The sequence below is a fragment of the Melospiza georgiana genome, chromosome 4 (genome assembly GCF_028018845.1).
Source record: "Melospiza georgiana isolate bMelGeo1 chromosome 4, bMelGeo1.pri, whole genome shotgun sequence".
NCBI lineage: Eukaryota > Metazoa > Chordata > Aves > Passeriformes > Passerellidae > Melospiza > Melospiza georgiana.
In genome coordinates this window covers 4,664,948-4,686,379 of record NC_080433.1, presented here as the reverse complement: position 1 = coordinate 4,686,379, position 21,432 = coordinate 4,664,948, and the positions used below count along the sequence as shown (strand labels likewise).

Below are 21,432 nucleotides of genomic sequence, written 5' to 3'. Positions count from 1 at the left end.
TAGAGCCTTCTTTTCTCCAAATCCATCCCCACAGTCCCAGCTCCCACACCCAGACCCACTGCCCCACAGTTCTCCCTGGCACCAGGACCTCTGGTCCCTGAGCTGCCCCATGGCTTCCCTCCCCACCCTCCCAGTCCTGTGCCCTGCCCCACAGCTCAGCTCCCCTTCCCCACAGCCCCCAGCCCACGGGCTGATCATCCCAAACCCACACCTGGCACTCACTGACCAAAGACCCCAGCACTGCCCAAATGCCACCCCCCTGCACCCTCCTACCCTGCCCGAATGGCCACAGCTCCACGACCCTTCCCTGCCAAGCATCCCCAGCTCCTGGCACTGCCCGACAAGCAGCAGCTCCCAGCTGCCCTCCCCACACCTCCACAATGCCACCCCACAGCCTTCCCCCACACCCAGGGCCCCCAGTGCTGCCCAAACCCACCTCCCTGTGCCCTCCTGCCCTGTCCCTCAAACCCCAGCACTACCAAAATCCCACCTCTCTGTGCCCTCCTGCCCTGTCCCTCAAACCCCTGCCCTGCCCAAATCCACCTCTCTGTGCCCTCCTGCCCTGTCCCCCAGACCCCTGCCCAAACCAACCCCTCTGTGCCCCCCAGACCCCTGCCCAAATCCACTTCCCTATGCCCCCCTGCCCTATTCCCCAGACCCTTGCTCTTCCCCAATCACACCTCCCCATTCCCCACACCTCTCCTGCCCTGTCCCCCAGCACTACCAAATCCCACCTCTCCGTGCCCTCCTGCCCTGGCCCCCAGCACTACCAAACCCCACCTCTCCGTGCCCTCCTGCCCTGGCCCCCAGCACTACCAAACCCCACCTCTCCGTGCCCTCCTGCCCTGGCCCCCAGCCCCAGCAGTGCCCAAACCCCTCCCTGTGCCCAAATCCCCCCTCCCGTGCTCCTGCGTGCCCCAGCAGTGCCCAGCGCTGCTTCCTTGGCGGGATGGCCGAGACCGGCAGGGCTCAGGGAGCTCGCTCAGCCCGGACCCTGCTCAAGCAGGGCCCCTCACAGAGCCCTCCGAGAACCGCGTCCAGCCGATCCCCCCGGCCCAGCCCCAGCCCCAGCCCGCACTCACAGAGCTCGCAGTAGCGGTGGCAGCCCCGGCCCAGCCCCTGCAGGTACCGCTGCAGCACGTCGGTGAGCAGGTCGCAGGCCGAGACCTGCACGGAGTCCCAGCCGAGGGCCTGGCAGATCTGCGCCACCGACACCCGCAGCAGCCAGCGGGAATAGGTCTCGCACATCCCGCCGGGGCCGGGCGCCGCGGGAGCTCTCACGCACCGCCCGCCACCGCCGCCATCGCCGCCGCCATCTTGGCGCCGCCCCGCCCCCGCCAGGCAGCGCCGCTCCAGCGCCGAGCGCATCGAGCGGGGCGGAGCGCGGGATGCGCGCCCGGGGCGCCCAGGGCCGCGTCCTGCTGCTGAGGGGACACGCGGGAAAAGGCGAAAATATCAATATTGGTACCTCGCTGGGGCCGGGAGAAGGTAAATATATCAATATCGGCACCTCCTTGGGGGCGGGAGGAGGTAAATGGATCAATATCGGTACCTTGGCATCGCTAAATGTCCCCCAGTGCCCCAAGGGATCTCACAGGAAGGATGCGACAAGGCTCTTTCCAAGGGTAGGGAGTGACAGGACAGAGGAATGTCTTCAAGCTGAGTTTGGGATGGGATGTGCGGAAGAAATTCTGCACTGTGGAGGTGATGAAACACTGCCACAGGGTGCCCAGGGGGATTGTCCCAGTCGTGGCAGCATTCAAAGTTAGGATAACGGGGTCCCTGCCCATCGCAGCGGGTGCTACAAGATCATCTTTAATGTCCCCTTTAACCCAAACCATCCCGTGATTCTATGACCTCTAGAAATAATCTCAGTATCTCTAAAGAAATATCGCAATTAACCTATTGAATTAATATCTCTTAATCTATTAATCTAATTAATATCTCTCAAGAAATATCTCAGAGACAGCTGTCAAGAGGATGGTGCCAGACTCAGAATTCTAACTGATGTGTAGTGACAGGATGAGGAGCAATGGCTGTAAACAAAACCACATCACAAGGAGTTTCACCTCATCAAGAGGAAGAACTTCCTTACACAGAGGGTGGCAGAGCACTGGAACAGGCTGCCCAGGAAGGTTATTTTCCTCTTTTTTTTTTTCTTTCCAGCTGGATGGAACACCAAACTGGCAGCAATGAGGAAAAAATGTTTCTGAGTGAGTTGTTTAATTGGGGAAAAAAAAAAAAAGTAGGAAAAGGAGGGAACTCTGGTGGCAAAAAGGATCCAGAAAGAAAATGTAGGAGGTGCAAGGAGGAGCAGCACAGCTCTTACAGTGGTGGCTGTGGAGATACACAAGAGCTAAACTAAGAAGCTGCATGTAACTAATCAGAGCATGGAGGACAGAACTGTAAGTAGCAGAACTCTAGTATGAAAACCTAATTAGTTCATCAATTAGCATTTTGCTTTATCAGTAGTCTGTCACATTCACATCTCCCATCTGCAGCCTGAAGATGACCTGGACTCTGAACCGAGTCCTGAAGCTCCTGGTTTAGTTAACATCCACCAAAGTTGTGGATTTAGTTAACATCCACCAGAGTGAGGCTCTGGGCACCTGTGCCAGGGCCTCACCCTCTCACAGTAAAGAATTTACTCCCAATATCCAGTCTATCCCTGCCCTCCATCAGTTTAAATCCATTGCCCCTTGTCCTGTTCCATGCCCTGATCCAGAGTCCCTCCCCAGCTCCCCTGGATCCCCTTCAGATGCTGAAAGGTCTCCCTGGGACCTTCTCTTCTCCAGCTCTCAGGGTGTCTCCAAGCAGAGGTGCCCCAGCCCTCTGACATTTACATTTCTCTGCACACACTGACCATGCTTTAAACTGTGCATTCTGAACAACCTCTGCAGTGACTCACATAATCACATCAGTTAATGTTAAAAATTCAACATCTGCAAACAGTAGCAATACAAAATGAAAAGAAGAGATCAGTGTTCCAGCTGTGTGATGCAGAGGTTATTCCAGTCTCCTCCTGCAGCCCACAATGCAATGTACCTCCCAAAATAGGTCACTTCATCTTCCAAAGCAGGGTGAAGTCAGAAAATCTCTTCCACTCTTCAAAAGAAACATCCACTTAAATGTTTCATGTGGCAAATAAATTAAAAGTGTAGAGCACAGACTTAAAAAATAAAGTTTCAAAGCACACCCAAGCCCAACCCAGATATTTAGACTCCAAGAGCATTTGCTCCACAGACAAGCAAAAGAATCTCTTTCATGGAGGTGGTTTATTTTAAGAATTTACAGATTTCTGGGGCTTTTCCACTTCTTCACAAGATAACAGAGCAGTCTTGTCAACACAGACACAGGCAGGCTAAACCACATATGCTCAGAAGAGCTCCTCTTCACCTGTAAGGAAGATTGAAACAAATTAAAACCTTTTCATCTATTTATGTATTTATTTTAAACTCCTATCTTCCCCAATTTGAATACTTCACAAATATTCCTTACCACCCCCCAACTATTCATCAAATCTATTTTTTTCTTATATTTTAAATTTCAAAATTTTCTTTACATTTTAGATTTTGAATATGCTCATGTTAGTACAGAAACCTCTTTAAGTATGTCTTTATATACAGACATTTTTAAGCAATTGCATTAAGTCAGGCCACTATGCAAAAATTCAAACAGTAATTGCAAATTAATATCCAATAATAGAGAACAAAATAAACCCCACAGAAAATTATAATTCATATGGGATTATGCTCCCATGGACATAGTTTCCTTAAAATTAGTGAAAATTAAGAACTCTTTGGACAAATTCAAACTAAAAATGTCCATTTTCACAGCTGTTCAGGAAGAAAAGTTTCTGTCTGACCAAGACCATTTAATTCTGACTTCCTGATCTGATTTCATATTTTCTGTGTTCATTAATTTCAAACACAATCCAGTTTCTGTGACACAACTTTACCTCGTGGCTTTGGCTGAAGCGCTTTTTCCGATTAATCCCTGGTTATGGTATTATGGGAGAAAACAAAACAAGCAGGTTAGGAAGCAACTCATGCAAATTCAGGCAAAACTCTGCATGGATTTATGACCACAAATGTATTGTGAGGAGCACAATACAGCACCAAAATCATACAAAGTACAGATTCCAGGCATTCTGTCAATACACAGGATATGAACACATGGATTTCCATAAAGAGCAGAAATTTTGAACTGTTACAGTAATACACATGAGCTACATGCAGTTACAAATTGTGGTCTAAGCCCACACATTTGTAACCTGCAGCACACACACCTGCACAAAACCTCATCCTCAGGCAGACAAGCAAAATGCTCAACTTCAAGTAAAATACATATTCCATATGAAAATATAAAATATTGTGGAAATTCCCTCCTTGCAAACCCAGCCCCAAACTCTCAGCTTCTGAACACCTGATTTATCCAAAAGCATTTCAGTCACACCATTTGCTCTCCCTCACTCAACACTACTGGGCTATTTGACCAGGCAAAGTAGGAAATGTCCAGGTAAAAGGGAGGAGAAGGTAAATCCACCAAAGGCCAGGAGGAAAACCCTCACCTCTCCAGCAAGGATGCATGGTGAGGCTGAAGATCTATTTCACCAGCTTTTAAACTGCATTTGATCAGAAAAAACTGCCAAACTTCTCTCTGGTTAGTAGAACTGCACAAGCTGAAAAGCTTGGGAGCCATGCCAGGTTTTAGGGAATCCCAAAATCTGCCTGTTCCCCTGGCACACAAGCAGCACATGAGTGCAAGAGCTCTGAGGGCACCTTCCCACAAATACTCACAGAGCAGCAGCACCAGAGATGATCTCAATGAGCTCCTTGGTGATGACGGCCTGACGGGTGCGGTTGAAGGTCAAGGTCAGCTTGTCAATCATCTCAGCTGCAACAAGGCAAGGTTGGAGTTCAAACACAAAATCAGTGTAGAAATGTCTATAAATGCACATACAGAGAGGCTGGATGGGCACAATATCCAAGAGGCTTGTGAACTACTGCAATACCAAGTAGCAATACAAGGCTTAGTGCCTCTTGGCATTTGCAAGTGTCAAATAGTGCCAAATACCAGAGTGCTCCTGACATTTTTTCCCTACAGGTAATATCACCAGTAAACAATCTGAGAATTCAGCTTGTCACTTAAACAGAACAGCTGGCAGACGTGTAAATACCAGGCATGACACAGCTTATTGTAACCCAAGACAAGCAGGCATCATTTGTTTTGAAATTAGATTTCACTGTCAATTAACTGCATTATTCTTTCCTTCAAGTTGTGGCAAATGGAGACAGATTTTTCTCAATATTTCTTCTCAATTATTTCTAAGCACAGCAGTATCACCTCTTTCTCTCAAGTCAGTCATCAGAGCCATGCCTACCACTGCAGGCAGCCCAACTGCACATCACATCAGCTTCACACAATCACCAGTATCCTGCCAAAGCATATCTACATATTCTCTACTTGCTCCATGACAGATGATTTTTTTAACTATTGTTTGTTTTCCCACCTTTAAATTGCACTGCACTAATTATATTTGCTGAACGAGTAAGTACAGATTTATAAAAATTCAGGAAATCCTCAGAGCAGCCACATGAAAGGAGCACAGAGAATATTTAGCCATTACAAGATTAGTTTAGTATTTCATATGCCTTTTAAAATAATCTGTTATTGCATTTCCAGTCCCAGGCCTGTTTCTTGGCAGCAATCCCTCTCTCCAGGGACTAAATACAGTTTGAAACAAAATCTGTTGAACTGGCTCAAAAAAACAACTCAAAATGGAGTTAAGATAGGAAACAGCTGATTTTTGAAGTGAAGTATCACACAAAGGGGGGTCAGCACTTTCCTGCTGAACAACTGAAGTCCTGGAGAACCAGGGAGGAGCTTACAGGCATTCTTGCTGGCGTTGTCCATGGCAGTCATCCTGGCGCTCTGCTCGCTGGTGGTGGATTCCTTCAGGGAGTAGTACAGAATGTTTGCTAGCGTGAACTCCTGGTAGTTCCTCAGCACATCAGCATCAATGTCATCATAGATACTCAGGCTTTCTGCAAAACATGCAGCAGCAGGCTTACACACAGCCAGGATTTACTGCTTCCAGCAAAATGCAATGACACGGAGAAGTTTCCTTGGCTGGGCTCTTTCAGTACTTAAGGCAGCACAGAGGGATTTTCTGAACATATTATGTGTACCTTCAGAATCTCTATGCTAGTTATAATTCTTTTAGTGATTTCAATTCAATATTAGAAAGTCAGACCAAAGCAAAATACATTATTGCCATATTATGTTTAACCTTCCCACACAATGCTGCATTTGGGGGTATTTTTAGTGAGCAGTGAAAAGTCACTCACTACTCAGACTATTCAGTGCTGAAAATTTTGGAACTGACAGAATTTACATATGCACAAATCTTGCTTGAGACAGAATCTCCAACCAGAATTAGTATCACCTTTCCTTTTAACCTCCTTGCCCCACAGCACCTTTGTGAGCCAGCCTTGGACTGATTTAGACCAAGACAAAACCATCTATTAAACTATGATACAAGCACCATAATAAGATGCTTTAATATCATATCCCCATTTTCAGAGTACTTTTCTTGTGATTTATCACTGCATGTAACTGGTGGTTTCTAGCTCCCTACTTACCAGAGCCAGCCACAGTTTCAAAGGAGAAGATTGGTTTTTCATCAGTCTTGTAAGAGATGACAGACCTGCATAAAAAGAGCAAAACAGGCTCTTCAGTTCAGCTGAACTGACTCTAAACTGAATGGTTCAAATCAAATTAGAATAGACAAATTCTGGCTTTCCAATGCCACAAAGTTTTGTGATAACCCTGGTGAAAAGATCTTGGATACCAAGTGGATATAATAATGTGTTGACTGTAAATATAACAGCTATACACAAGTTAAAAGGGAGTTCCAAACACAGAAAAAACAGCCCAGTTCTTGACAAACAACAAAATCAAGAAGTAAAGTGAATATGCCAAATCACAGTCAGTTTTCATACAACTTCATTGGGCCAATATATTCTCTGAGGCATTCTGCCAGGTATTTTCCCAGTGAAGTTTCAGTTCCACCTTACCTGAAGCGATTGTAGATGACAGAGCCTTCATCAAACTCGTACCCAGAGTTTAACAGCTCCAGAGCAATGGCTGAAGCGTCCCCAAAGCTGGGAGGTCTCCGTCCCACCTCTTTGAATGTCAGCAGGAAATAGTTGCCATGTGTCCTGCAGCAACAACAAACCTGTGTTAGAGCCAAGTGGAGGCTCTAAACTACAAGAGCAGCAAGACTTACTAGAAGTAACTGTAACTTAGGAGTGTTTAGAATGAAACAATTTACTGAATTAGAGTCAGAAAGAAACTTTGCCTTTAGGTAAATTACCACAGCTTCACAATACACACATGTAACAGCACCAGTTGCCAGCTTTCAGACTTTTATTTCAAGAATATAACAGTGCTGTGTAACAGTTTCCCAAATTGTGTATCAAAACCACCTTCTGGGTATTTGCAGATTTTTTTTGCAGGAATTTGAATTTAACACAGTTCCCTTAAATGCAATTTCCTGCCAGTCTTGAAATTTCTACCACAGAAAAGAAAACTCCAAACTGCACTTTTGGGCCCCATCCTTTTTACCTTTGAAGCAGGCCTCTGATCTTGTCACCTACTCCAACTACCATAACCTCTTTCCCTGCATTTGAGAGGTTGGTAATCTCATTCTTCAGGGTTTTAGCAATGGATGTGTGGATAGCACCACACAGGCCTCGGTCAGAGGACACACCAATGAGGAGATGCTTCTTCTTGTCCTCAGGTGCCTTTATTTCTGCTTTCTCATAAAGAGCTGAAAAAAAAAATAAAATTACATTTTTCAAGGGTGGCAAAAAAAAGAAAGTAAGTAATAAAAAATGCTCTGAATTATTCTAACTAAAACCAATACCAAAGAGGCTCCAGATCTCAGCTAGATTAATTTCATTTCCTTTGCAATTGTTCCAAGCTTGCACATGGTCAGACCAGATGTGAGCAAGAAACATTTCAAAGGCAGTCACAGCTCTGATCACATCAGTGAAGTTCACTGTGCAAACAGACTACTGGGAGGTTAAAAAGCCTTGGCATTTTATCACCAGTATGATAACCTCCTCCTCTGCTCCCCCATCATGAAGTGCCAGATGTTTCTCTCACACAGAGCTCCTGTTCCATAGACCCTTGCAGGCTTCAGCTCCCTCTCAGCTCTTGCATATTTGGCTGCAGACACCATCTTCATGGACTTGGTGATCTTCTGGATGTTCTTGATGGACTTCAAACGCCGGGTGACTGCAGGGTTAAGGGTTCAAGGTCAGAGACTGTACTGGGCATAACAACTCAAACCCAAACAACAAAATGCCAGCAAGAGCCATCCAAAAAGATTTTGCCACGTTCCTCAAAGAAGAAGAAATAAATAAACAAACAGCACACAAATAAATCTCATAAGAGACGTTGATGTAAGAACATAGCTGACACAAGTTCATCTTTACAATACAGACATTATTTTTTTCAGACATGACATTCATTTAATATTTATCCCACCATGAAGTCTATTTGCCATTCTCTTTACTTCCAAATCTACCTGTTTCACAAATAAATTATTTGAGGTATAATGTCTTCTTTCACAGATGACAAGCAGAGAAAATAAACAAGAAGTCCCCACAGTATGAAGACAGAATAAATTTCCTTTCTCTGTTTAGACTGTGGTAAAATGACATTTATAAAAACACTGATGGAAAAAGAAACCAAAGCAGGTATCCCATTGTCAAGCACAATTCCAAGGCAATATCCCTGTTTAAGAACTATGAGTGATGGCTTAAGGAAGCATTCTCACACTAAAACCATTCAGTCAATCCCTTTTCCCCCCAAATGCTTCATAAAAGCACAAGGAAAGAAACAAAAGAGAAACTAAGGTAACTCTTAGAGGTAAGCAGAAATCTGGTTTAGCACATATGATAAAAATATTTTTTAAAATCTATTTGAGTAAAACTATAAAAAGACATCTAAATTACTGCTAAAACCTCTTCTGAAGGACACTTGTTTAATGTAATTAGCACTGCAGGCCTGTATATCATTATGTATCACAATCATTTTACCCAACAGAGGATAAAGAGAATTATATTTTAACATGTGGTTTTCCTGGAACATTTTCCCCTCTCAAGAGCAGACAGAACCTTTACTTACTGTCTTTTAGCGTTGCCATATTCCTGACTTGGCCCCTGCAAAGGAATGCAGGAGAAATTAGGATAATTCACTAGCTCTCCACAAACCAACACCTCCCAAGGGCAAGTCCCTTTCAGAGTGATGGAAATTCAAAGATTTGCTGCAGCCACTCTGACCTGTGGCTTGTATGCACACCTTCATCCTTCCCTACCTGTATAATTTCACAGAATCAATGAGGTTGGAAAAGACCTCTGAGATCATCAAGTCCAACCTATGACCAAACAACCCCTTATCAACTAAACCACCGAGTGCCACATCCAGTCTTCCTGCAGACACCTCCAGAGACGGTGACTCCTCAACCTCCCTGGGCAGCCCATTCCAACGCCTAATTACACTTTCTGTGAAAAAATTGCTCCTAATGTACAACCTAAACCTATGATCTTGTGTCCTGCTGCTGGCTGCCTGGCAGAAGAGGCCAACTCCCACCTGACTGCACTTTGCTGTCAGAGAGCAGTAGAGTGATAAGGTCACGCCGAGCCTCCTTTTCTTCAGGCTGAGCTCCCCCAGCTGCTCTGGGGGACCTTGGCCCCTTCCCCAATCCCACTGCCCTTCTCCGGATCCTTCCCCAATCCCACCGCCCCCTTCTCCAGCCCTTTCCCCAGTCTCACTGCCCTTCTCCAGCCCCTTCTCCAACCCCACTGCCCTTCTCCGGACTCGCTCCAGCACCTCAATGTCCTCCCTGAACTGAGGGGCCAGAACTGGCCCAGGACACAGAAAGGTTTAACGCGTTACCCACCGCCTTGGTTAATGACACGGGGCAAACGAGGGCATTAGAAGGGCAAATTAGAAATAAAAAAAAAAATAATTTTAAACAAAGCTTCGTGCAGTGCAATTCGTTTCTAAATTCTATTAAAATGAAGCATAGGAAGCCGCACCATTTCCTGGCCAGAGCAGGGTCTCCTGCCAAATCTGTCCTTTAACCCTTGCCTGTCCCATTCACCCACCCCCACCAAGGACGGACCCTCCATCCCTGCGGGTCCCCGCTGCCCTCATCTCCCGGTCCCGGCTCCGCCACCACCCCTCAGAGCCCGCAGCCCCTCACGGGCCGCCCGCAACCGCGACTCCGCCGCCCGCAGGCGCCGCACGGCCGAGGGAAGCCATCCCCCCCTCACCCCGCAGGGCCACCCCGGCCATCGGGACGCGCTCCCCCGTGCCCACAGCGCCCGTCCCAGCCCGTGGCGGTACCATTGCGGCTGGACCAGCACGACCGCGGCGCCCCGGGCGAACATGGCGGCGCCTCCACCACAGCCCCGCTGAAGGTCAGCGCGCCCGCACCGCGCCTGCGCCGCCCCGCCGGGATCCGCTTCCAGGGCGCCGCCGCCATTTCCGGAGGGGGCGGGATCGGGATCCGGACCGGGAGCGGCGCCGGGTCGGGAGCAGGATCGGGATCGGGACGGGACCGGCATCATGGGCAAGTCGGATTTCCTCAGCCCCAAGGCCATCGCCAACCGCATCAAGTCCAAGGGGCTGCAGAAGCTGCGCTGGTACTGCCAGATGTGCCAGAAGCAGTGCCGCGATGAGGTAAATGGGGGCGCGCTGGGGTCCCCGGTCCTGCGGGCGGCTCCGGTCTCCGTCTGAGGACGCCCAGTCCCGGTTCTCCCAGGGTCAGGGCCCCTTGGTTCGGGCCAGCTCGTGTGACAGCTGCGATCTCATGGGATCACAGGATGGTTTGGGTTGGGAGGACCTTAAAGATCATCTGCTTCCAACCTCTGCCATGGGCGGGGACACCTTCCACTGCCCCAGGGTGCTCCAAGCCTGTCCAGCCTGGCCTTGGACACTGCCAGGGATCCAGGGACAGCCACAGCTTCTCTGGGCAACCTGAGAAGCCTCAGGGCCTCCCCACCCTCACAGAGAATTATTTCTTCCCAATATCTTATCTAACTCTGCTCTCTATCAGTTTAAAGTCATTGTCCCTTGTCCCACCAATTTCTTTCCCAGTATTATTGAAGGGAACAAAGTGGGAGCTGCAATCACACCTGTAGGAGTTTACTTGTAGGATTTTAGTACTCTCTTCATTCTATGAGTGTTGCAAGTTGAGACAAAGACAAGCCAAGTATTTATTTCTGCTTTATAGAATGGCTTCAAGTGTCACTGCATGTCTGAGTCCCACCAGAGGCAGTTGCTGCTGGCTTCTGAAAATCCTCAGCAATTCATGGATTATTTCTCTGAGTAAGTTTTCTGTGTATTCTTACCCAGATCTTTATCCCCATTTCAGGTCTGCACAGCCACACCCCTAAGGCCCAATAACATCCTATTGAAGACACTTGGTTGTGATACATGTTAGTGTCACCTTTTCTTGTAATTGAAAATTTAGGCATTGCCACCTTTAAACTTTAGGTAGGAGATTTCAAGAAGCATGATTTTAGTAAAAATTGACAGTTTTGTCTCGTGTTTTAATCCTGTTTAAAGTTGCTCTGTGTTACAAATACATCACCTTTCTGTCCCCACTGAGTGACTGCCACACACACATGAGCTAAAAGAACCATAACAGAGAGAGAACAAGTCAGGGGAGGGACTGACATCCCCCAGCTTCTCGCAGGCCTTTGTCCAGCTGACCTGCATGACAGCTGGGATGACTGGAGCTGTCCTCAGCACGAGTTTGAAGTGAGGCTTTATGCTGCAGCCCTGGAATTAGCAGGGAGATGAGTGATCCATATGCCCCATCCACTCCTCTGCCCTTTGTCCTGCCCTGTGCTCTGTGTCAGTCGGCCTGGGAAGACACCTGGTAACCAAATGCCAGCAATTAGTGGGAAGTGTTGAGATTCCTCTGCTCCATTTTATCCCTCTGAGAGGCTGTTACTCTCTTGGATATTTAAGGTGTGTGCATGTATCATGTTGTGCTTCATCCTGTATTTAAACCTGGTCTACTGAAAAAGGGAAATGTGTCTGAATATCGTCATGCTCAGCTCAAAAGAATAATCAGATTTATACTCCAGATGTTTATTTGTTAATGACAACAGAAAATTGCTTCTTAGTTGTTAAAGTTTTACTAAAAATGCCTTTTTTTTTATTTCCTAAGGGAATTCCGAAATGATTTCCTAGAATTGCTCAGGAGGAGATTTGGTAAATATTTTCCTGTTTGTTTGTTTGTTTGTTTTAGTGTCTTGTTGGTTCAGTGCAAGCCACATAATAATAATAATAATAATAATAATAATAATAATAATAATAATAATAATAATAATAATAATTCTTTGCTTTAGGAACAAAGAGAGTGCACAATAATATTGTGTACAATGAATACATCAGCCATCGAGAGCACATCCACATGAATGCCACACAGTGGGAGACACTGACTGATTTTACAAAATGGCTGGGGAGAGAAGGTGAGTGCACCTGCTCAGGGTTGGGAAGTCTTAAAATTATTTGGTAATTAAATTCCTGATAATTGATCAGTAAATATTTATGCTAATTCTTTTTCTTTCTTCCCCTCCCCTCCCCTCCTGTATATAACATGAAAAGATTTCCAGACATATTTCTGTGCTAACCATTAGGAGTTTGCTTGTGGAAAATGTCAGAAGTCTGGGATAAGTACATCAGTTGTGAGCCTTTCCTTGTTCCATCTGCTGGTCTGGATTTACTGGATACATTGCTAAATTCTAAATCAGCTTCTAACAGTTGTTATTTAAAAATTACAGATTCTTTCCACATCTGACAAGAGGCAAGCAGTTATTTTCATTCCTGGCCTAGTGGAAGGGTTAAAGCTGGAGATCTGCAGTTCTGTGTTTGGTGGGAGGAAGAGAGATTAAATGGCACTGTGGTGTGACAGAAAGTTTACTTTGGCTCTGTTCTGCAGGATACATCCAGCAGTTACAGAGTGTTTGGAAAGTCACTCTAGCCAGGCTCAGTAACAATAGCACAGTGCTGCAATATTTCCTTTAGTATGACACTGTGAGTGTGTGTCATTTATACATGTTAGGTTTCTGTCTTCTTCCTTGTTAAAACAGTGGGAAGGAAACATTTTCTTCAATAAGGAAAGGGTTGTAAAACACTTCATGCACTTTGTGATGTACGCTGGAATGTGTCCAAACATATCTGAGGGCAGAAACACATGGTACAGATAATTCAAAGTCAGTTTGAGTAGCCCAGTAAGGAGTGTGTTGTCTCTGGTGAAGTATCTACATTGCTACAGCGAACAAATTACACAGTTTTATTTCTCCTTACTTTCTACATCTCATATCACTTTTCTGCTGACAAATCTTATGGCTACTGCTTAGCTCTAATTGCAGTTCTGCTGTTCCCAAGGCCTGCCTTTTGCAGCTTTCCCAAAACCCTCTGATTTTAAGGATTCCCACAAACTTGGACTGAAAATGATCTTGATATTGTTAACACTAATCTGACTTTGTTTTGCCTTGACTTTTTAGGTCTTTGCAAGGTTGATGAGACCCCTAAGGGCTGGTACATTCAGTACATCGACAGGGACCCAGAGACCATTCGCAGGCAGCAAGAGCAAGAGAGGAAAAAGAAACAGGACCTTGATGATGAGGAAAAAACTGCCAAATTCATTGAGCAGCAAGTTAGAAGAGGTTTGGAGGGGAAAGAACTGGTGAGAAAAATTGCACTGTGTGTGAACCTTCAGCTCAAAGCTCCTTGTGGTTAAGTCAGTGGGGAATTTGATGCTGCTGGAATCCTTGACTGGTATTTCCTTTGCTTCCTAACTTGGAGTTACATTGTACCTAGCTTGCAGTAGTAATAAGGAAGTAATAATTACTGCTCTTCCAGTGATTAGTGATTTAAAAATCACTCTTGAATTTAGGAAGGGGCAGCAAACAATCCATTAAGCTGCATCATGTCTTCATTTATGGAATTTCACAACTAATAGGGCTGCAGATAACAAGTACCTGGTGCATGGAGAAGGCTGAGATAAATAACCAGGGGGCTCTGGCATAATCAAGTTCACAAAGTGAAAAGTTCTGTTTTGGTGGTGCTGGTGTGGTTATTTGGGATCTGTTTACTTGGCATCATGCCATGACCCCCATACATGTTGCCTGGAGCTAAAATCTCCCATTTGATCCTGGGTATTGATGGGTACATTTAAATCCTGTTGTAAACAATTACCTGCTTCTTAATTTAAAACTAATTGAAATTTAAATGGCCTGAGCCTTTGGTGCTTAAAAATTGGAAAGATACCAGAATTTCCTTCTTTGAGTTAGCAGTCTGTCCAGAAACCAGTCACATCATGCTGGTTCAGGATAGAAAACTGCTGCAGCAAGGCCACTTGCCTTTTATGCTGGAATTGAGCAAGTTTAGGCAGCATCTCTGTTAACTGGAGAGTTTTGCACAGGAGCCTGTAATGAGATGATATTTTCAAGTTTGATCTTTTATAAATCAAACCAGCTTGAATATTATAGTTACTGTCTGTAATACTGAGCTAATCAATGATTATGATATCTTGACTCAGTTTTCTGTTTGATTCTTTAAATGTGCTTTGTGTTTTTTGGCAGGAAATGCCAGTCTATACTGAACTGAACAGAGAAAACGAAGAAGAAAAAGGTAACTAGATTTTGATGGATGTAATTTTCTGGAACCTACTGGAGCTGATTCTGTGAAATCAGTGAAAATGAGAAAATTATGTGAGATTTTGGAACTGATTCAAATGAAATGAGCATTGAAGCCTGTTTGGTTCTTCATAAAATGCTTTGAGATCAGTTATAAAAAGCACTAGAAAATGGAAATACAGAGTATTCTGTATTACAAAATTTAATTTACTTTAAAAGCTAAACCAAAATATAGATTAGTAAATATTTTCAAATTTGTGCTTCTTTTCTATTTGCAGATTTTAAAAATTGTTAACATCCTTCAATGCAGTTATTTGTAAAGATAGAAACAGAGTAACGTCTCTTTATTTTTTAGTTACATTTAATTTAAACAAAGGAGCAAGTACTTCAGTCGCAGCATCTTCTAAAACAAGGTGAGAAAAGAATTTAAGGCCAACCTTTATTGATACAAAGAACTCCTATGACAGTGATATTTGTGTGAACAGGAAGGTTTGTCTTGTCCTGAAATATTTGGAGTCTAATCTCTCATCCTCTGTTGGTATTCACAAGGGTGACTAAATGACTTCATGGTTGGTTTTGTATTTGAAATGATGAGTGGGTGTATCTTAAATGGGAGCTGTGAGGAGCCTTGTTGAATTCAGATGTCCATAAAACAGTAGTTAGTTACAGCTTCCTCCATGGAGGGTGGGAAAGGGATCCAGCCAAAGCATTTGCAGTGATGCCATCCAGCCCCAGCTGCCTTCTATGAATGGATATTCCTGACTGGTTAATTTTGGTTCCTAAAAGGTTTCATTGCCTTGTCTAATTGGAGACAATGCTTTCTTTGGTCATCGTTTAAGCAGCTAAATCTGCCTGAAATAAATCTTCCCAGAGCTCTGGAATTTAATTGTCACTGTGTAACCACAAGCAATGCAGGACAAAAGGGATCAATAATGCAAATAATACTGACTTACAGCAGCCTGGGGAACTGTTTGATGAGCAGTACATCTTCTCATGTAAGGCAATATTGTAATTAAATGTATTCCAGGTAAAAAGAAAGCTTTTCCCTCATCTCACTCAGCTCTTAGATAAGGTATCTGATGGGATATATGCCAGGCAGAAAATGAGACAGTAAAGCAGCTCTTTGCAATAATAGAGACAGATTGCAGGCTTTAAGGAAAACTTGTAAATTATCCCTAAGCATTGAGTTGTGCTTAAGATGGTTCTGAAACTTAATCCAGACTCTCACTTGAATAGTTTCAGTGAGGAATACTGCAGGTCCTTGCTAAAATTTGGCCAAATGTGAAATCATATATCAAGTAGTCTAATTTCTTCACAGCATATACAAAATACTTATCTGTAAACTTTGAAATGGTAGTAAGTTCACAGCTAGATATGTTTATCTTCTTAAATATGAACACTGCAGTTATGTTTTAATTGTATATTGCCCTTTATGAGATTTTTTTAAGTACTTGCTATTTGATTTGTTTTTTAATGTGCAATTTTGATTATTCAGATTTTCTCTGAAATATAGTTCTTCTCTTAAAGTTACTTGTACTGCAATTCCTGTCTCTTCATTCCTGTGGGGTATCTTCCCTGTGGGTGTATATCCAACATCCTCACCACAGGCAGAGCATGCAGTTTGTCCTAAGGCCATATTAATTATTGCATCACTGTTCACCTCAGAGCAGCTGCCTTCATCTTTTGAGTTGACACAATATCTAAATTTTTTTACTGTGTTCAAATGCCTGTTATAAAAATGGCTGAACTGAAGCTGCCCATGGGCAGTTCTCACTTTACCTAGATGTTCCCTGATCCCTGAGATGTAACTTTTTCTGCTAATTGCTCTTTATTTTCCACAGTTAGGCTGTTTGCCTGTTTTGAATATGGTTATGAAGGTGACATTTGTTTGCTGAGTGTGGAGCTCTTTTCTACAGATTCCAGGGTGTTTTCTCCCATTGCCAGATAAGCTCAATATCTCTGTCTGGAAGGAGTTCTAGATATCTGCCCTGTCTGAGAGTTCCTCTGTCCAGATGGCTTCTCTAAAGTTTGTGCTTTCAAATTTGAAAACCTTACTTGCAGACCAGCTTTTGTCTTCTTTGCTGAACTCAAGACCTTGATCAACTTTTTGTTTGTGCAGTGGTGACCTGGTCATGGGGCTGTGTCCATTCTGCTGCACTGCCAGCAGTGACCCTCAGTGGACATGGGGTTTGCACCCCAAGGAGATCAGTTCTAGAGGAGGAGCTGTGTAGGGTCTGCAAGGGGACTGGGACAACTGAAATCAAGCAGAGCAGCACAACCAGCTCTTCAAATGCATCTTGGGAGAGGGGAAAAAATGTTAGGTCTGCTGTGAAAACACCATCTTACTTTTCCAGCAGTGTCCTTGGACAGAATGCACTGAAGATGGTGGAGGGGGCAGTTAAAAGAAAAGAAGTAGCTCATAGCTCTGGTCAGTCCAAAGAGAAAAAGAAGAAATCTGCACTGGATGAGATCATGGAGGTAATAATCATGCAGGATCTGTTTCTGTGTGCCCCTGTGACAATGTCCACTTCACCTTTGAAGTGACCTCAGACCTTCAGTTCACATGGAATTCCAACTTTCACATCTTACCAGGCAAAATAATTTCATTTCCCCATAAAACTGGTTTCATTTCTTCATAAAACTGGCTGCTCAACTCTGCCTATTCCCCAGATGACTGAGGTGTTGGGAAGTAAAGGAATACAGATTTTGCAAGAGAAGAAAATACCTAGAAACACTTGCAAAAAAACAAAATACAAATCACCATCATTTTGTCATGAGTTCCTGGATTCATCCAATGGATTTATGAGGCAAGACTATACTGACTTACCCTAATTTAGGGTTTGGGGATTGTTTTTGTTCCCCACATGACATGGGGCTGGAGAATTGGTTCAGAGCTGATCAAAGGCATGGGAAAGCAGTGGAAGGAAGAAGTAAATGGTGATTATTTGTTGTTCTTTAGCTTGAAGAGGAGAAGAAAAGAACATCTCGAAGAGACTACTGGTTACAGCCTGTAAGTGACTTTAAAATTATTGTTATACCAAATCAAGGCAATTCTGCATTTCTAAAGCCATTTTTATTAGTGTAAAGATCCAAAAGCAGATTGCAAACTAAATTCACACTTATTTTCCCTTTCCTGCTCTTGACCCATTGAGGTCTGTCACATTAGATTGTGAATTCAAGTATAACTGTATGTGTCAAAGAAACCCAAGAAAGTCTTGAGGGATGCTACTTTGAGCCAGTAATTTGACAATATACACAAATTCCTGAAAGCCACATCTTTACTAGTGTTACTTCCTGCACTGTCCTGTACTATTAATTTAGATTGTAGAATTGTTTGCATGTTTTGGCACTTTATTTTTTCTCTCCTTTCAAATCTCCCAGGAAATTATTGTAAAAATTGTAACAAAAAAGCTTGGAGAGAAATACCACAAGAAGAAGGCAGTTGTTAAGGTAAGGTGGGCTATGGGGAACACTGGTTTGGATTTTCTGGAATTAGATAATTTAGGGAGATTTGTTTCTTTGTGCTGATTGTTCAGCCTTAAGACAACACTGTTGAGGACTGAAATGTGACCTCACCTGTATTGGGACTTATTCTGGACAGGCTGTGAGCCTCTGAATTGGTTTAAGGGCATCTATTCAGTGATCTTTTCTTAAGCACAGTTTTGTCCTGTGTAGTTTGTCCCTATTAACACATCCATAATAATAATCCCTGTATCCATGGGATGTGACAACAGCAGTGCAGTTGAATTTTAACCCAAGACTAGTCAGTTCTGCACTGATATTTCAAGCTGCAGGATCTCATTTGCACATAAAATCTCCAGGCTGAAGCCCTTGCATTTTCCTGGTTTTGAAAATGCAGCATTGCAGAGTCACAATGCCAAAGTTTGTTAACTTTGAAATGTAAATTTAGAGAAAAATGTTTGGTATTTCTGTTTGCCTTTCAAAACAGGAAGTGATTGACAAATACACAGCAGTTGTGAAGGTGATTGACTCTGGGGACAAGCTGAAGCTTGATCAGACACATCTAGAAACTGTAATACCAGCACCAGGTACAGCTGTTTCCTTCTGTTTTCAGTTTCTGCCACTGCAAAACTTATATTTAATTTCTTTTATACTATAATTCATCCACTTGAAGGTACCATAACCTCTCCTGAGAAGACAGGCTGAGAGAGTTGGGGTTTTTCAGCCTGTGAAGACCTTAAAGCACCTTCAAATACTTACAGGGGGTTTATAAGAAAGATGGGGAAAAACTTTCCAGCAGAAGTTTGCAACCCTGTTTTGTAATTTTTCCTATTTCTATTTCAGGCAAGAAAGTGATGGTATTAAATGGTGGCTACAGGGGAAATGAAGGCATTTTGGAGTCCATCAATGAGAAGAGGTTTTCAGTGACAATAACAATTGACTCAGTAAGTACCAAACATTGCAAGCTCTTGTTTACAGAGAGTTTTCCATCTGTACATGGAGAGCTTTCAGAAAGAACCATGTTATCCTAATCCTGCCTTACAGGTGGGATTTGTGGTGTGCAGAGTTCTGTGGACAGCCCCCACCTATCAACAGCCACATATTCCCACCTGCCACAGGCTTATTCTTTGCCGTTTGCTAAGAATCTTCAAAAAGATGCTAGGGTGCTGAACTTAGCAAGTTTTGAACTTGCAAGAGATTTGGAAAATATTTTGTGTGTTTATTTTGAACATGGCTGTTGTGGTACTGTTTTGTGGGAAGGTAAAAAATGCAAAATATGCAAGGATGTGAATTTACTCCTGCCTTTTCCAGATTGATATGGGGCTTTATGTGCTCATTTGTTGTCTGGTTTATGGTTAACAGTTATGGTTAACAGTCAGTCCATGCCACCATGTCTGTGTGGCTCTTTCTTTATTCTGCTCTGCAAAACCAATCTTTAAACTGATTGATAAAGCACAGATGACACTGGCTCAATGTCAGTCTTCTTAAACACAGCTTGCAATTCAAAGAAGGGCTGCACAAACTCAGCCCAGGCTGGATTCTGGAGGATTTGGGAAGAGACTGTGCAGATGCCTTGATGAGAGGGAGGAACTTTGGCACTAAAAGCAAACTGAAAGTGAAAGAGTTTCTGGGATGGTGTTGAGGCCTGGTCACATTCTGTGGTCAGGCTGAAAATTATTAATCAAAGAACATTGTATCATGAACAAATCCTCTTTACTTCTCCTACTATAATCTCCCTGTTGAGAATTCAAGAAACAATTTTATGTTGTGATGTTTGGTTTTTTTTTTTTTTGTCATTCTCCAGGGACCTTTAAAAGGGCGCAGAGTTGAAGATATCCAGTATGAAGATGTTTCCAAACTTGCCTGAGGTGCTAAATCATACATCAGAGAAGATTTTGGTTCTCAAAACCTTCTTTGTGACATCTTTCAGGCAGACACAAGACTCTACCATGTCAGGGTTTTAATTGTGTGTGTATGTATTTATAATGTATATAGACATTCAAAAACAGCAAACTTGATTTATTTAAAGATAGCTATTGATTTTTTGTTACATAAAATGTTTATGGAAATACTATCAGTGGAAATTTTTCATCTAATTTTATATCAAAGTTATAATATTTCCTTCAATTTCCTTTTGTAAAATGTAGCAGAGAGCTGCAAACTGGAGTATGTGGGCAGGTCCTAAAGAGACAATTACCTACAGGGAGGCAGAGTGTGTTGGAGCCAGAGGAGTTAAACAACACACTTTGCAATTTAGAGTCAAAATAGACTTCTGAGTGCATGAACAAGCCATGGGATTGAGGGGATAGCAGGAAGATTCCAGTGCTGCAAGGGGTTTTTTCCTGGATGCTGTAAGAATGCTCTGGTTTATTTTTGATCAGCACAGCAGTGACAGCAGAATGCAAGTCATTACTCCTCCAGCAGGTTTGTCAGGGCTCCTGAAAATACTGATATGGAATTTATCTTCATAGGGACTCCATATGGAGCTGCTCATGGATGGTACTTGTGGAGTGTTTTGGGATGCCAGGTGAAGCTTGGCCAGATATGAACTGGGGGTTGCTCCTTTGGTTTTCCAAAGCCTTTTCCTTTCTTCCACTGTTGCTCTGCTACATGAGTAATATTACTTGTGCTAAATGATGTAGCATTACTTATTTTATTTTTTTAAAAGTGTCCCATTTTGTACAATGTTTAATTTCTAAGGCACTTCAGGAATAAACAGAAACCTTTCTTAGGCCAGTGTGTTTCTTACCAACCTTTCCAATGCTGTTGATTTAAGTCCACCAAAGAGCACAGTGAAGTGCTGGGCTGGTGCACCACATTATTTGGGTAAAAAAAAACATGGGGAAACTAAACTCAACTGAAGGTTGTGTGTCTCTGGAATCTATTTCCTTTCATTGCCTCAAATGGTTGATTTGTGGTTTCCAGGGGAAACCTGCACAGAACTGGGGGTCTGCAGAGGTTTAATGAAACAGCTGCTGTCTGAGGTGGCCTGGAACAGCCTCACACAGGACATCAGCTGTCTCCTCAAGCATAAAGAGTACAGAGACTTATGAGAACTGGAGGCACAGAACACTTGTCTGTAAATTCAGGCTCTTTGTGCAGCCTGGGCTGTGTTAACAGCACTGCCCTCTCCCAGAGAACAGGCAGTGAGAGAGAGGAGGGTTGTGGAGGGTAATGAGGGCAAGTGGCAGAACAGAGCAGCTTCTGTATCACTGAAAATAATCACAGATGACATTCT

General features: G+C 43.6%; 3 protein-coding genes across 5 annotated transcripts in view; 1 reads left to right on the top strand and 2 right to left on the bottom strand.

Moving 5' to 3' along the window:
- TAF3 (TATA-box binding protein associated factor 3) overlaps nucleotides 1-1,322 on the bottom strand; it is a 114,796-nt gene extending 113,474 nt beyond the window's left edge. Inside the window, exon 1 of the mRNA XM_058023487.1 lies at nucleotides 1,083-1,322. Within this exon, the coding sequence (XP_057879470.1) occupies nucleotides 1,083-1,248 (166 nt within the window). The 5' untranslated portion in view covers nucleotides 1,249-1,322. The remainder of the gene's footprint in view (nucleotides 1-1,082) is intronic.
- A 1,934-nt stretch (nucleotides 1,323-3,256) lies between these two features.
- Nucleotides 3,257-10,512, bottom strand: ATP5F1C (ATP synthase F1 subunit gamma). 2 transcript variants are annotated; one of them, XM_058022947.1, is made up of 10 exons: nucleotides 10,423-10,512; nucleotides 9,199-9,233; nucleotides 8,173-8,304; nucleotides 7,630-7,834; nucleotides 7,080-7,223; nucleotides 6,645-6,709; nucleotides 5,892-6,047; nucleotides 4,800-4,896; nucleotides 3,959-3,996; nucleotides 3,257-3,396 (listed from the first exon to the last, which is right to left on the bottom strand). In XM_058022947.1, exons 1-9 carry the CDS (start codon nucleotides 10,464-10,466, stop codon nucleotides 3,990-3,992), a joined length of 885 nt encoding a protein of 294 aa, XP_057878930.1. In that variant the 5' UTR covers nucleotides 10,467-10,512; the 3' UTR covers nucleotides 3,257-3,396; nucleotides 3,959-3,989. The 2 variants fall into 2 exon arrangements, with proteins under 2 accessions (XP_057878930.1, XP_057878931.1); XM_058022948.1 differs by lacking the exons at nucleotides 3,257-3,396; nucleotides 3,959-3,996 and having other exon boundaries at nucleotides 4,796-4,896.
- An 81-nt stretch (nucleotides 10,513-10,593) lies between these two features.
- Nucleotides 10,594-20,266, top strand: KIN (Kin17 DNA and RNA binding protein). 2 transcript variants are annotated; one of them, XM_058023610.1, is made up of 13 exons: nucleotides 10,594-10,758; nucleotides 11,312-11,406; nucleotides 12,257-12,300; nucleotides 12,438-12,560; nucleotides 13,599-13,780; nucleotides 14,679-14,727; nucleotides 15,088-15,145; nucleotides 17,090-17,210; nucleotides 17,692-17,742; nucleotides 18,114-18,182; nucleotides 18,682-18,781; nucleotides 19,038-19,138; nucleotides 19,999-20,266. In XM_058023610.1, exons 1-13 carry the CDS (start codon nucleotides 10,645-10,647, stop codon nucleotides 20,059-20,061), a joined length of 1,170 nt encoding a protein of 389 aa, XP_057879593.1. In that variant the 5' UTR covers nucleotides 10,594-10,644; the 3' UTR covers nucleotides 20,062-20,266. The 2 variants fall into 2 exon arrangements, with proteins under 2 accessions (XP_057879593.1, XP_057879592.1); XM_058023609.1 differs by having other exon boundaries at nucleotides 17,087-17,210.
- Nucleotides 20,267-21,432: the final 1,166 nt, after the last annotated feature.

Bases quoted from the DNA above. Each gene is read 5' to 3' on its own strand.
- KIN (XM_058023609.1), top strand. From the start codon at position 10,645: ATGGGCAAGTCGGATTTCCTCAGCCCCAAGGCCATCGCCAACCGCATC. The intron at 12,561-13,598 runs GTGAGTGCACCT...TTGACTTTTTAG, and splicing joins AAAATGGCTGGGGAGAGAAG to GTCTTTGCAAGGTTGATGAG. The intron at 18,782-19,037 runs GTACAGCTGTTT...TTTCTATTTCAG, and splicing joins AACTGTAATACCAGCACCAG to GCAAGAAAGTGATGGTATTA.
- ATP5F1C (XM_058022947.1), bottom strand. From the start codon at position 10,466: ATGTTCGCCCGGGGCGCCGCGGTCGTGCTGGTCCAGCCGCAATG. The intron at 8,305-9,198 runs GTAAGTAAAGGT...TTAACCCTGCAG, and splicing joins TATGGCAACGCTAAAAGACA to TCACCCGGCGTTTGAAGTCC. The intron at 7,224-7,629 runs GTAAAAAGGATG...TTGTTGCTGCAG, and splicing joins ATCAGAGGCCTGCTTCAAAG to GACACATGGCAACTATTTCC.